Genomic DNA, 14,805 nt, shown 5'->3' with positions numbered 1-14,805 from the left:
CCAGCTCCAGTCACACTGGCCTAATGGTTATTCTTCAAACATATGGAATAATCTTATCTTCTGGGTCATTGTACTTATCTTTCCCTCTATATGGAATGTTCTTTCTCCAGATATCCTACTCACTTACTAATACCTTAGCTCATTTTTTCAAAGTTTCCAAAAGGTTTTTGATTTAAACATAGAGTTCAATTATCAGTGTTCAATCAGTCACATGACATTAAAAAAAATCCACTCCCAGAAATTAAGAAACTTTCAAGTGGCACTTTTTAAAATTGATTGGCTCTTCAGAATTCATTCACACACACACACATAAACTAAAAGAAAATCAGAGCTAAGACTGGAAAAAAAAAACATAATTCATTCTACATAGTAAATCAGAGTCTCAACAAAATGCATGCACATGTGCTCAGTCATGCCCAACTCTTTGCAACCTCATGGACTGAAGCCCGCTATGCTCCTCTGTCCATAGGATTCTCCAGGCAAGAATACTATCGTGGGTTGCCATGCCCTCCTCCAAGGCTCAGCAAAATGACCCTATGAAAATCATTATTTGATGAAAGTATCAATTATTTTCCTAAAAGTATTGTAAAAAATATTTCAATTGCAACTATCTTTACCAATTAAAGCAGGTCTTCTGCAAGGCAGTTTTTAATAAATGGCTACAATTCTTATTTAAATTTCATGTTCCTAAAGTCTGTATGACTCCAGAGTGTATATACTTCCTGTAGCATCTAAACCAGAGCCATTTAAATATAAGTAATATGTGAATCTGAGTTTTTATAACTGAATTAAAGGGTTGATTTTAATAAAAGATGCCTTCTTTTGGAGGAAGGGTATCCCCACTGACAACAAAATTGTTTTTGTATTTGAGACCTGTTGGGCATTCCCTGCCCACCCTACAGGGGCAAAACCACCTGCTCTGCCCTTAGGACCAGGCTGTGCAGGCTCCGCCTTGACCATACTTAGCACTTGGTTTGTGGAAGACCGAGGTCAAACACAGTTCAAACTGAATTAGTTTCTACTTAGGTAAGTTCAGTTCAAAGAAAGAATGTAGGAGCTTTTTGCTTGTTCGTGTTCCAATCTCCGGTTTTAACACCTTGTTATTATATACACTTGCGAGAATGTAGACAGTGATCTAGTATTTCTTTCCTTTGACTACAACTTCCATTAAGCTTGAATAAAAATGCTGACACATTTCAACAGTACCTCCTTTTACATCTAATCTTAAGGAAAGATGTTTGGCCCTGATGTGATCTGGATCTGTGAAAGAGTCATGCAATGACCTGACAAGTGACTGATGTGTGTAACCTGTCACTCACTGGGTGGCCAAGCCTCCGTAAAGCTGTTGGAATGAATATATGGGTCTTTTTTTTCCAATGTGAAAACAAAATATTTTTCATAGAGACAAAGACAAAAAAAATTTCAAAAACCTACATTTTTTGGAGAAAGGACACTAAGAATGCTTGGAGTGCATGCAGTGTGTGGTGTCCATTGCTCCTACTGCTAGCAGTTCAAGACCAAACACCCTTGAGTCCTAGAGACACCAGGATCTCAGGCAAAAGCAGCTGTCCAGGGTAAAAGTCCCCCATTCACTGGTTAAAAATGAAGAAAATCTAAAACACAGTACCTCGGGCAATGCGAAGCAGGCTTATGGAAAGGACAGAGCTGTTCCACAGTTGTTTCACAAGTGACAGCCTGAACTGAAGTATTCAAACACAAAAAAATAAGTGAATCCTTTAGAAACAATAATATGCAACAGAGTGATAAGAAAATAAGATGAAAAAACAGTGCTAACCTGTTACTTTAGAGACTGTGAAGGAATTGGCAGACTGATATTTGCTAAAGGTAAAAATATAAAAATTTCAATCATCAACATCTTACATGCATTGACATCAACATAAATTCTTACATTTTTTAAGTCTGTGAAATTTGATTTCATCTTAAACATTTTATTTAAATATCTAGACAAGAAGTAGTATTAGAATTAATCGTCTATTTTATGCCAAACCCATATGACCTTGTCGATACCATTCTTGATATCAGAGAATGACTTCTTTTCATTATCAATCTCAAAAACTTATAGGTAACAGCATGAAACAATACACATTTGTATCTATATATTTGTTTCTTATTAAAATTAAAATTTTCAATATACTCATGCTCTGTCATCACAGAACCAATTTATTCTTTTGAAAAAGTCAATACTAGGCACTGTAAAAAGACTGCTAAATAATAAGTACCTTAAAGGACTGTGCATTATTCATTTTTTGTTCCCTCTAGTACTCCTTATATGCATTATTAAAGCATGAATAAAAGAAAATGCATACCATTATATATGAAATTTTTAATTGGTTTATCTATACCAGATTTTCAGAAAAACATCTATTGCAAAAGGTAATGCTTATTTCCGATGGTACTTTAATTTGACACACTCTACAAATTTCAAGAGCGTTTCTAAAATAAATAATAAAAAACAACTTAAAAGAAAAAAAGTAAATAATAGGATAAATGTTCTTTAATGCAACACCCAGTGTTTGCCTTCCTAAAGTGAATACTTAACACTGATTACTTATTGATGGTAATTAATAAATATCTGTTGAGTGAATAAGTTAATAAATAAGTGTTTCTATAAAACTGTTACTTAAGAGAATAATTGCTATTGTCTGAAAAACACACATCAAGCCTTTGAACAAAACTGTATATATACCACATCATCCCACCAGTTTTTAAGGATCTTTAATATAAAAAAATTCTTTCTAATCATTGTGAATTCCCTACTGTGGAGTTTTTTGCAATTGTAGAGTTACAAAAAAAGGGCGACTATGTCATATTTCCTAAGAAAAGGCATCCCAAAATGAGATTCAATATTGTTTATCATTTTACACAGGAGAAACTACAAAGCCTACATTTCAAAAGTCTACATTTTTCTATTTTCTACAGAGACCATATGAAAATATTTTGTTTTAGAATAATATATTTACTATGTTTAATGTGACAAACATTTCAAAAGTTAATCAATGCTTTTGTTGTTGTTCAGTCATTAAATCGTGTTCAACTCTTTGTGACTCCATGGCTTATAGTGCCCACCAGGTTCCTCTGTCCATGGGATTTCCTAGGCAAGAATACTGGAGTGGGTTGTCATTGTCCTTCTCCAGGGGACCTTCCTGACCCAAGGATAGAACCCATGTCTCCAGCACTGGCAGGCAGATTCTTTACCATTGAGTCACCAGGGAAGTCACCAGGGAATTATTTTATGCTGAGTCAAATTACATTTTAAGGAGAAGAAAGGTGATATGATACATTACATATTTAGAGACTTTTCAAAATGCTCTTTTATCTAGTACTTAATTTATCTTATTGGCAAAGTCAGTGTTGCATAAAATAAATAATTGTCTTTAAACAAGAAAGGAAGAATATGCGAATCAATTAGTCTTCTTGGGCATTTTCTGTCACAGGTGAAATATGTATTGTTTCACAATAGGAAAAACTATAAATTTATACATTCTTAATGACACCATATGCAGATGACACCACACTTATGGCAGAAAGTGAAGAGGAACTAAAAAGCCTCTTGATGAAAGTGAAAGTGGAGAGTGAAAAAGTTGGCTTAAAGGTCAACATTCAAAAAACGAAGATCATGGCATCCGGTCCCACCACTTTATGGGAAATAGATGGGGAAACAGTGGAAACAGTGTCAGATTTTGGGCTCCAAAATCACTACAGATGGTGACTGCAGCCATGAAATTAAAAGACACTTACTCCTTGGAAGGAAAGTTATGACCAACCTAGATAGCATATTGAAAAGCAGAGACAATACTTGGCCAACAAAGGTCCATCTAGTCAAGGCTATGGTTTTTCCTGTGGTCATGTATGGATATGAGAGTTGGACTGTGAAGAAAGCTGAGCGCCAAAGAATTGATGCTTTTGAACTGTGGTTTTGGAGAAGACTCTTGAGAGTCCCTTGGACTGCAAGGAGATCCAACCAGTCCATTCTGAAGGAGATCAGCCCTGGGATTTCTTTGGAAGGAATGATGCTAAAGCTGAAACTCCAGTACTTTGGCCACCTCATGCGAAAAGTTGACTCATTGGAAAAGACTCTGATGCTGGGAGGGATTAGGGGCAGGAGGAGAAGGGGATGACAGAGGATGAGATGGCGGGATGGCATCACTGACTCAATGGACGTGAGTCTGAGTGAACTCTGGGAGTTGGTGATGGACAGGGAGGCCTAGCGTGCTGCGATTCATGGGGTGGCAAAGAGTCGGACACGACTTAGCGACTGAACTGAATGACACAAAATTTAAAATTTAGAGTTTTAGCATTATCTGCATAAGTTGGCTCAATGTTAAGAATCCGCTTGCAATGCAGGAGACACAGATTTGATCCCTGGGTCAGGAAGAGCCCCTCGAAAAGGCAATGGTAACCCACTCCAGTACTGCCTGGAGAATTCCATGGACAGAGAAGCCTGGTGGGTTACAGTCCACAGAGTCTGCAAAGAGCCAGACACGACTGAAGCAACTTACTTAGCATGTATAAGCAAAAGGGTTCAACTGAATTCAGAGACTTTTCCTTCTTTTTGCCCATGGATATTATGTAGCTGAAATAAGCCTTTCTATCCTCTCTCTTTATAAATTAAATTCTTCTGTGCTTTGTTCTAAAAGAAAGTAACTCATTGTTGCAACTTAAAATCTCTGGTCACAAGATTATTCAGGTACTTACCCAATTGTTTGAACACCATTTCTATTGGATTTGATAAAATAATGTTTCCTTCCTTGTCTAGTGATATCCACCCAACCACCATCATTGTCTATTATCCCGTAATGAATTGCAGCCCTACAGATACTGGATTGCTGGGAGAAAAGAAAGAGAGAGAAAAGATGGTGAAAATAAGAATTCTGCATGGGATACCACTCATTACTATTTATGGCTTTAAACATTTCTTAGCAAAATATCTATAAATACATAAACTATTTTTTCCATTAAAAATCAAATATTATTTGAAAGGAGTCTATCCTCAAACTTATAATACTTACCATTTCATAATGTACACTGCCAATAACTTTAGCTTTACTATCCAAACAGCCAGCAGGGCATTCATATCTAAATGAAAGAAACGGGAAACAAAATTTAGCCTCTCTGAATGTCTGTATAAAATGAAAGTATTTTTGTATCTTGTCAATTAATTTTGAGTGCAATCATAAATATTACCTATTACAGGTTGTTCCTTTGCACTGATCTCTTAATCTTACTTCACAAGAAACAATTTGAGCTAAAATTTAAAAGATAATAATAATTTAGTTGATGTACAGCTGCTCTGATTCATCCATACAGTCTAATGCCAAGTTTTTGCCATTCTAAAAATGTTCAAGATTAATAAAATATAGTTGACTATGTCAGCAATGTAGACTTTACAATTTCTGTAAATAATGCAGAGGTCTTACACATTTGCTGCGTGCTTATGACTTCGTTTCTGTTACTATCATCGGCTACTGTCCGGACGTGGGTGTCGTGGACTTGTGACTGCTGCCGTTCAATTTCATTTGTTTCTTCTTCTTGAGCGGGATAGTAACTATCTGATCCTTCTGTCAGAGAAAAGGATTTAAGAAATACGAGTTCTTTTTAAATGTGCACAAATTATCAAGAATGACACATCTTTATATGCCTGTCTAACATTTGATACTACTAGAAAAAATCCATACTGTATATTGGCACACAATTTGGCTTACAGTAGTGATCTTACATACTGCATTGGAATAAATAAAGCAGGTGCATAAACTTTTGAGCCCTTGATTCATTTATGCTACCATTTGGCTAATATCAAATGGAATCATTTCTAAGCTTTCCTTATATTTTAAAGTGAAATCAATGATTCACTTTCATAATGACACCATGAAATCTATACAGTGATCTAAATGAAGTTGAGGCTTATGACTTTTCATTTCTTTTCTCAAATGAAACCATCTTTTCAGGAGGATAACACTCAAAATTTTCAAAAGAATCACATTTAAAATTCTCCTGAAAGGAAATTCAGCCTAAGAAGAATTGACATTTCCTTGTTATTTATCACAATATCAGTTCCCATGGAAAAGTTTCTATTGTAGAAGGAAATTCAATGTGCAGAAAGAAATTCAATGTGCAGAAATTTAAATTTAACAATGGAAAATATGCAAACATTGAATTTAATATTTTTTTCCAGGCTGGCTTATATCAAGGGCTTGATGGGCACATTTTAAAAATGTGGTTATTTTCATGTATGTCCAAGAATTCAGAACCTAAAAAAAGGAAGTATGAATTCAGAGGAAAGTCAGCTTTAAAAAACATTGTGGTCACTGACAATGGAGCAGGCAGGTTGGAGGTTTGGGGGTAGAACGGATGGAAAACAGACTCGCACACAAAGAAGAATATTTTTAGGAATTAAAAATGGCTCATATAACAGAGTGAAATATATGGTTACTTCTTGTCTACTTATTATACCTAATGAGCACTCAATCATTAAGGGAAAAAAGATCTCTGAGTACTGAAAAGTGGCTTCATTTACACATATTTTCTAATACACTTGGTCTGCATTAATCTTCATTTAGTCATCATTAAGAATAAAGTAGAACAAGAGAGTAAAATGTTCACTTGGATACCCAATAAGGGGATGACCTTCACATAGTTTTATCAGGTAAGTTTTATCTTCATGTGCTACAAATAAGACACCATGCATTTCATTTACTTTACATTTACTTTTGAGGACATCCAATGTATGCGAGACAGCACTTTTTGCAACAGTTTTATAATATATTTTATGTGTATATATATATGCACATATATTGTTATTTTGGCATGAGAAATTATATACTTTTGCAGTAAGAAGCAGAGAATTAGTATAATTCATTGGGCATGGTTCAATAAGAGTCACGGATAGGTATTTAGGCAAAAATTTTTAAAGCACTTAAAATAAATTGTGTTAAATTACTAAATTCTTCAAAAAAATTGACATTCATGGAAATAATTCTAGCCAACACTATATCAAGATGGTTTTTAAGACTGTAAATATACTCATCACTCTAGGATAATTTCAAAGTAGAATTAAGTGGTCATCTGAAGCAATCATGCAACTTTCCTTTAAATACAAATTAGTGTAATAGACTTATTAATGTTATAAATATTCTTAAAATATTTTAAATGATTTTTCAGAATATTTGAAATAGAGTTCTGAAAACTTTTCATGTAATAATTAAATGTGCCTTCTGGCTTTTTAAACACAAATTAATGTGGAAGTTGGATTAAAATATAAATCAAACTGAATGTTACAATAGCACATACCTTTGTAGCACAGATTTTCTCTACAGCCTCCTCCAAAACTCGGTGGGCAAGCAGAACAGGGCCGGCCATGTTTGTAGGGGGCATGGCCCCACCAGTTTCCCCTTAAAAAAATAATTCACTCCATTAAGTGGTAGTTTATTTTTCCTATTTTTGAGAAATCTTTATACTGTTTTCCACAGTGGCTGCACTAATTTACATTCCCAGCACCAATGTACAAGGGTCCTCTTTTCTCTACATCCTCACCAACATTTGTTATTTGTATTCTTTTTAATAATAGTATTTCTGACAAATGTGAAGTGACATCTCATTGTTACTAAGTTTAGACATACATTGCTATCCCATTCTTTTGAAAATATTCTAAATAATGTGCTATATGTATTGTTAAGAATTACAAAACCAAACTTCTTCAAAACACTAACTTTTGCTATGGGATATTCATCTATATTCCATTTGTCTTAATAAAAATAGACTTTTGACTTACATTTGACTGAAGTTTAGTTGTGTAATATTTTCAATGTAATTATTTGAAGGGTCTTTACAACAGATGAAAATACATTTCTCAGTCTATAGTTTCTCATCTCTAATAAACCCAAATTATTAAATATTTAAACAATATAATAGTACAATAAGTAAAACTGAAGGCCTAAAAATATGATTCTTATCTTTACAAAGATCATAGTTTAAATTTTCACATTCCTTTTAAGCACCAATATTATGCATCGGGCAACCATAACTGTTGCCATATTAAGTAAAGTGAGTAAAACCAGTGCACTTTACTTCATAACACACACTGAAAATGAGAAAAAAAAGTCAAGAATATAAAGTTATATCTACATTGTTAAGAAATATTTACATATAAAAGCAGTGTTTCGTCTACTCACTTTGGGGAATAATTGCACACCAGGTAAACAGCTTTGGGCCATATTTGCCCCCAGATGTTCATGTTGTGGCACAAATTAATGGCACAGCCTATTCTGCTACTTGTTGCCCACACCACCTACATCAGAGGGGAAAAAAGCCTCAGAGAAAGCAGGTTGAGATGAAATAAGACAACAACATATCTGAGAGAAAATGTATAGAAGTGAACTCGAGAACCAGCTGTTACCATTCAAAATGAAATGAGGCAATGTCCAAAAGGATATTTTTCTAGAGATTTTAGGAAGTCCTTAATTTAACTTAAAAAAAGAGAGAGAGAGAGATACATAATAACTCTGAAAGTGAAAGTGTTAGGTGCTTAGTCGAGTCTGACTCTTTGTGACCCCATGGACTGTAGCCCACCAGGCTCCTCTGTCCATGGGGATTCTCCACAAGAATATTGGAGTGGGTAGCCATTCCCTTATCCAATTTTCATATATAAAACATAAAAATCTTATTTGTTACTAAATAATTCAAATGTTACACACCTTCACAAGCCTAAATGGCATATTAATTTTTTTAATGAAGAAACCTACCTAACAAAGGAAGAGAAATTCTCATCTTAAAACAGAAAGTACTGGAGCAAAAGTTTAGGTGTTCAAATTTCTCACATTTTAATGTGTCACTGCCTATTAGGGAACCTCCTGCTGATCTTAATCTTGGACATGCTAAGGTATACAGAAGTATGCTTTATATTCAGTAATAATCAGTCATAAAAAGTCTAGAAACTCAGATCTGTGGTGAGTTTTATCTATTCAACTCTGCCATTAATTGGCTGATTTAGTAGTTTAGGACATATCCAATGGGAACACTGAGAATTTTTCTAAAAAGATAAATGCTGCATGCATCAAATATACTGAATGTCATGGTAAATAAAACCATATTTTTATTTTTGGAAAATAAAAAATAAAGACATCTGAATATAAAGATGGTAAATTTCCTCCCATCTGCATTTATTGGGGCTATATTAAAGTATTTTAAATGTAAAATCACTGAAATAATATGTTTTAGGAAATGTCTATACATTTCTCCACTATTGTTTATAAAAATTTATAAGCCTGTTCTACATGCATCTATAGATTTGTAACAGCCAAATTAAATGATATAAGGAAGACAAATGTTCAGTACTCTATAAGTTCTCCTACAAAAAACAAACAAAGAAAACTTTGTTAGTTTCACAAATTCAGAGGAATAAAGTATAATATACCCCAGACATACCTGTGTATAATGAGTACATACAGGACCAGAGCATCTGAATGGACAATACGGGTTACATTCATGTTCATACGGGTAGCTAAAGTCTCTTACTTCATCATACCATGCTTGCACATGAAATGTTGGGGGCCTGTATCTTTTTGAAAGAAAATAACCACAAAGATCAAGTAAGGCTGGAGAAAACTAAACATTGCTGAAAGCACTGATAAAATGTGGTAGAGAGGCAGTTCTGTGGAATTTACTCATATTAAACACTTTTGCCTACTACGTCACTAATATATCAATTACTTGAAACAAAAACATGTCTAGGGTACTGCTGATCATTCTGCTATAATATTTATTTTTTTCTTATTTGTCTTGGTGTGACTGCTTGTTTTCCTTTTAGGCACTAAGCCTTTGAAAACTTACAATGATGAATTAGTAAGTATTTCATTTCAAACTCTTCTGTTTTCAGAAACAAAAAGTTATATTTTAAGCTACCTTCCCCAGTGGGCTCCCAAATTCTGTCCAATTGACGGAAGCAAGTTCGCAGGTCCATGTTCCCACAAACAAGTTTCAGCCCAGGATTCTGCAGACCGTTCCAGTTCTACATCCCATGTCTACGATTCAAAACAAAAACAAAATACAGACATGAAAGGATAATGTATATAAAGAGTTTGGACATTTCTTTAGAATATACAGTTAGTTACGTTTTCTTCTTTCTGACTTCTTTGCAAAGTCAGCATCTTAATCTGGGTTCTCCTCATCTCTCACCTAGATTTTTGCACTAGCCTCCTAATGAATCTCCTTTCATCCATCCCACATCTCTCCAATCTGCTCTATTAGTGTTAAGAATTGCCTGCTGCTGCTACTGCTGCTAAGTCGCTTCAGTCGTGTCCGACTCTGTGCGACCCCATAGACTACAGCCCGCCAGGCTCCCCCATCACTGGGATTCTCCAGGCAAGAACACTGGAGTGGGTTGCCATTTCCTTCTCCAATGCATGAAAGTGAAAAGTGAAAGTGAAGTCGCTCAGTCGTGTCCGACTCCCAGCGACCCCATGGACTGCAGCCTACCAGGCTCCTCTGTCCGTGGGATTTTCCAGGCAAGAGTACTGGAGTGGGGTACCAGTGCCTTCTCCATAAGAATTGCCTAAGTGGACACAAATACACTTAAGTGATTCCTCTGTCTAATCACATTGAACAAATCCCTGTACACATAAAGTCCAAATCCTCGCTCGCAATATTCCCTGTCATAAAACCGTTATTCCTTGCTTTTGCTAGCACTGTTTCCTCTGCAGAACACATCCTTGTCCCAATTATTTGTCAGACAGATCCTTACTCGTATCATGATCCAACTTTATGTAATACATTCTTGACACATTTTCATTTCTCTGAAACGTAAGCCATTTCCTCCTTTGGACTCTGAAGCTTTGTTACGCTCTTTGCCATGTGGCGCTTGTGGTAAACAACCCGCCCGCCGACGCAGGAGACTTAAGAGACATGGGTTCAATCCCAGGGTTGGGAAGAGCCCCCGGAGAAGGGAATGGCAACCCACTCCAGTATTCCTGCCTGGAGAGTCTCACGGACAGTAGGGCCTGGTGGGCTATAGTCCATGGGGTCGCAAAGAGCTGGACACGACTGAAGAGACTCAGCACGGCACTAGATGCTAGTGTTCATCCGTATGTCTCTGTCACGGGCCTGTGAGTGGCTTGGGGACAGTTGTTTAACTCATGTTTGTAACTGCAGCTTGTTATCTATGTCTGTCATATGGACAAGGTGGTCAGTAAATGTCTGCTGAATAAATGAATGGTTAATGAATCTGAATTCCATAAAACAGAAATGTATTTTTGTACGCACAAAATCCAACAAGAGTGACTAACTCACACTTTAAAAATACTTGATAAAGAAACATTTACAGTTACAAAATCATTACCAAAATAATTTCGTATGTCCAGAGTTTAATATTCAGTTTGTTAATTTGAAAATCAGGCAGCTACTGGCACAATTACAGGATTCTGGGCATGTTAGGAGGATAGAAAAATAGGCCTGGAACTAGAAAATGAGGACACAACCTAAGGTGAAAGCAGTGAAACTGGAGAAAAGCAGACAGACTGAAGTAATGTTTGGGAATTTAAATTCCTAGAAGTTGATGGATGACTAAAGGCAGGCGGTGATGGAAAGAAAAAAAAAAAGGTGAAGACTGATGAGATTACCAAACTGTGAGAAAGAAAAACAGAAAGAGAAATAGATTGTTGTAATAGAAGTGTATGTCTCTGCACTTCAATGCATATTTCAAGGCTGATGGGTGACGTGTCTGTGATACACACAGTATATACGTCAAGTGGAGAGTGGAGATAGATGATTGGGGTTCTGGGAAAAGAAATATACTCCAAAGACATGAATTTTCAAGTTATTCACTCAGAGAGGAATTACTTCAGGAAGATGATACAGAATGAGAAAATATGTAAAGCAAACTCTGGGGTTATTATAATTGAAGAGGAGAAAAAAAAATGTTTAAGTAAAATGAACAAGGAAAAGCGGAATCAGAAAGGCTAAGGGAAAACTGAAAGAGGATTAAATTATAAAAGGCACAGGACAAGAGATTCCAGGAGTAGAGAGTGGGCAATTAAGCTCAAATGTTACAGAGAAGTCAAAGAAGATGAGGTCCGCTCAGTATTAATTCATTACTAAGAGCAATTTAAGGGATTTCCCTGCCGGTTCAGTGTTTAAGAATCCACCTTGCAATGCAGAGGAGATGGGTCTGATCCTTGGCCAGAGAGCTGAGAATTCACATCAAAGTGTTAGTCACTCAGTCAGTCACACAGTCGTGTCCCACTCTTTGCAACCCCATGGACTGTAGCCTGCCAGGTTCCTCTGTGCTTGGAATTCTCCTGGCAAGAATACTGGAGTAGGTTGCTATTCCCTTTTCCAGGCAATCTTCCCCGCCCAGTGACTGAACCTGGGTCTCCTGCATTGCAGGCAGATTCTTTACCACCTGAGCCACCAGGGAAGTCCTTTTAACGGATGGAAGAAACCTAACCATGATTAGAGGTTCAAAAGGACAAGATACTAGAAAACAAAACAAAAGGAAAAAAAAGTATGTGTGAAGAAGGGAAGTTTCTTCATTCTATGTATAGTCTCCATATAATCTTGCAACAAACATTCTTGCTAATTCAACTGTGGATCTGAAATACATAAAATCATGCTTTCAAAGCCAGAAAAAAACAGTATACAAAATTAGGATAATACTACATCTTTATTATCTACCAAAAATACACAAAAAAAGAATATTTACATGCCACTAAAAAATTAACAGCATAAAAGTATCTGGATTTCATAAAAACTTGAATTTCACTTTGAATTAATATCTAATGTTCAAGACGACTGGTTTTGTGGTATAGACATCAGAAACGAATGCTATCAGTAAGTATCGGGTAAACACTTTGCCAAATGTGAACATACTATTAATTAAATTCATTACTTATATTAGACCTAATTTTATAATTATATTTTATGTAAGATGCAAAGGCATAATTCAAATTACTATCATTATTTACCCAAACAAATTAGGTAAGAAACAAAGAATTTGGCTGAAGTCCCCAAAAATGAGCAAGATGCTGATTTCCTTTTGTATCCAGATGGTCAGAGACAGTCATTGCTCAAAAGCAAGCTTATTTCTAGGTAGAGTTCCCTGGTAAGTAGGTTGTCCTTAAGAGACAAACAAATTTTTGCCTTCAATCTTGAAAATCAGGTTCTTGCATAATATTTTAGTCATACTCATGGCTCAGTGGTAAAGAATCCACCTGCCAATGCAGAGACTCGGGTTCAACCCCTGGGTCAGGAAGAGCCCCTGGAGGAGGAAATGGCAACCCACTCAGGTATTCTTGCCTGGAAAATCCCTTGGACAGAGAAGCCTGGCGGGCTACAGTCCACGTGGTCGCAAAAGAATCGGACACGACTTAGCACCTAAACACCACCACAGTGAAAATATATTTATCCATAGGTTTCTAATCTAGCAACAAAGCAACCTCACAAAGAGCAGCCAGGCACCAGAAGAAAAACACAAACATTCCTAGATGGGGAAGGAAAAAAAAAAGGCCTTGAAACCATTGGAATGGTTTTAAAACACTCTTCCCACGAAGGGTGGAGTTGAATTCCCTCCCCTTTCCTTCAAGTTGAGTTAGATAGTGGCTCCCTTCTAACAAACAGAATAGCCTTGTGAGATTTCCCCAGCTAGGTTAGGAAATAAAGCCTCTATCTGATTCTTTCTCTTTTGAGGCACATATCTTAAAAGACCTGAATCAACAAATTAGGATTTCAGCTACCCAGAAGAGGTAGCTAAAAAAATAAGATGGAGAGACCACACAGAAACAGACACAGAGATGCAAGAAGAGTCCCTTCTGTTTGTGTTTTCCTGGCCCAGACATCAGACTTGTAAGTTTGCCTGTCCAGGTCACTACAAACAAGTCAGAGACCCCAAAGAAGAACCACCCAGCTAAGGGAGTTCTAAGGGCCCTTATTCAAGGTCAATTTACTCTTGTGTTACACACAATTCTACAACCTTAAGCATCAGTTTTTCCTACAAAATTGATGGATTCTTTCTAGAGAAGATACACCCATATTTCCAAGTTCACAAATATGTTGTATATCCAAAGTTTGTTTATATATCTGTTGTGTAGAAACTGGAATAAAATCTACAACATATCATTCGAATGATTCAGGCTATGTTTTCTTATTTGTAAAATATGTCAGTTGAGATAGAAGACAATTCAGGCTCCTTTAAGGACTAAAATTCAATTGTTGACTATATATTATGGACAAGTTGTTTTTACAGCATGACTTCTCTTCTACTTAATCCATTAAAAATGGGGGTGGGGGACACCCCTGGTGGTGCAGTAGTCAGATACCACCTTCCAATGCAGGGGGTGTGGGTTTGATCCCTGGTTGGGAAACTAAGACCCCACATGCTGCAGGATGTGGCCAAAAATAAAAATAAATAACACTCATTAAAAATAATAAAACAGGGAGTGGAGCATATCAAATTAACTATGATAATGCTAAAACAGGGACAAACATTATTTTAATCCCATAACTGAGGCAAAAAGCATGCAGCTAAAATTTGCTATCAATATTTAATAAATATTAGTGACAATTTTGAAAGTAATCAGTTGAAGAATCTAATCAAGCACGGCTATTTAGGATAAGTTCAATAATAGGAATCAAGAACATTCTTTAAAAAAAAAATCACTGAAAATATAGCTGTCCTGGAAGGAATACTATCATATAACATGACAACAGCACGCAATATATATTTTTATGCTACAACATAATATTTCAGGTTTGAAGACAGGCAATAATTCATACCCATCCCATTTAAATGCAGGTTAC

The 14,805-nt window shown here is 36.0% G+C and overlaps 1 protein-coding gene across 2 annotated transcripts in view; it reads right to left on the bottom strand.

Annotated features, from left to right (window-relative positions):
- Window positions 1-14,805, bottom strand: part of CRISPLD1 (cysteine rich secretory protein LCCL domain containing 1) — a 50,479-nt gene that overhangs the window by 12,108 nt on the left and 23,566 nt on the right. Inside the window, 10 exon segments of one of the 2 annotated variants that reach the window (NM_001101165.1) lie at window positions 1,628-1,700; window positions 1,796-1,839; window positions 4,717-4,847; window positions 5,031-5,097; window positions 5,206-5,266; window positions 5,439-5,579; window positions 7,309-7,409; window positions 8,190-8,305; window positions 9,442-9,574; window positions 9,919-10,037. In NM_001101165.1, coding sequence (NP_001094635.1) covers window positions 1,628-1,700; window positions 1,796-1,839; window positions 4,717-4,847; window positions 5,031-5,097; window positions 5,206-5,266; window positions 5,439-5,579; window positions 7,309-7,409; window positions 8,190-8,305; window positions 9,442-9,574; window positions 9,919-10,037 — 986 coding nt within the window. 2 annotated transcript variants of the gene reach the window in all.

Source organism: Bos taurus, chromosome 14, assembly GCF_002263795.3.
Source record: "Bos taurus isolate L1 Dominette 01449 registration number 42190680 breed Hereford chromosome 14, ARS-UCD2.0, whole genome shotgun sequence".
Lineage (NCBI taxonomy): Eukaryota > Metazoa > Chordata > Mammalia > Artiodactyla > Bovidae > Bos > Bos taurus.
This window is presented reverse-complemented; position numbering and strand designations above follow the sequence as displayed.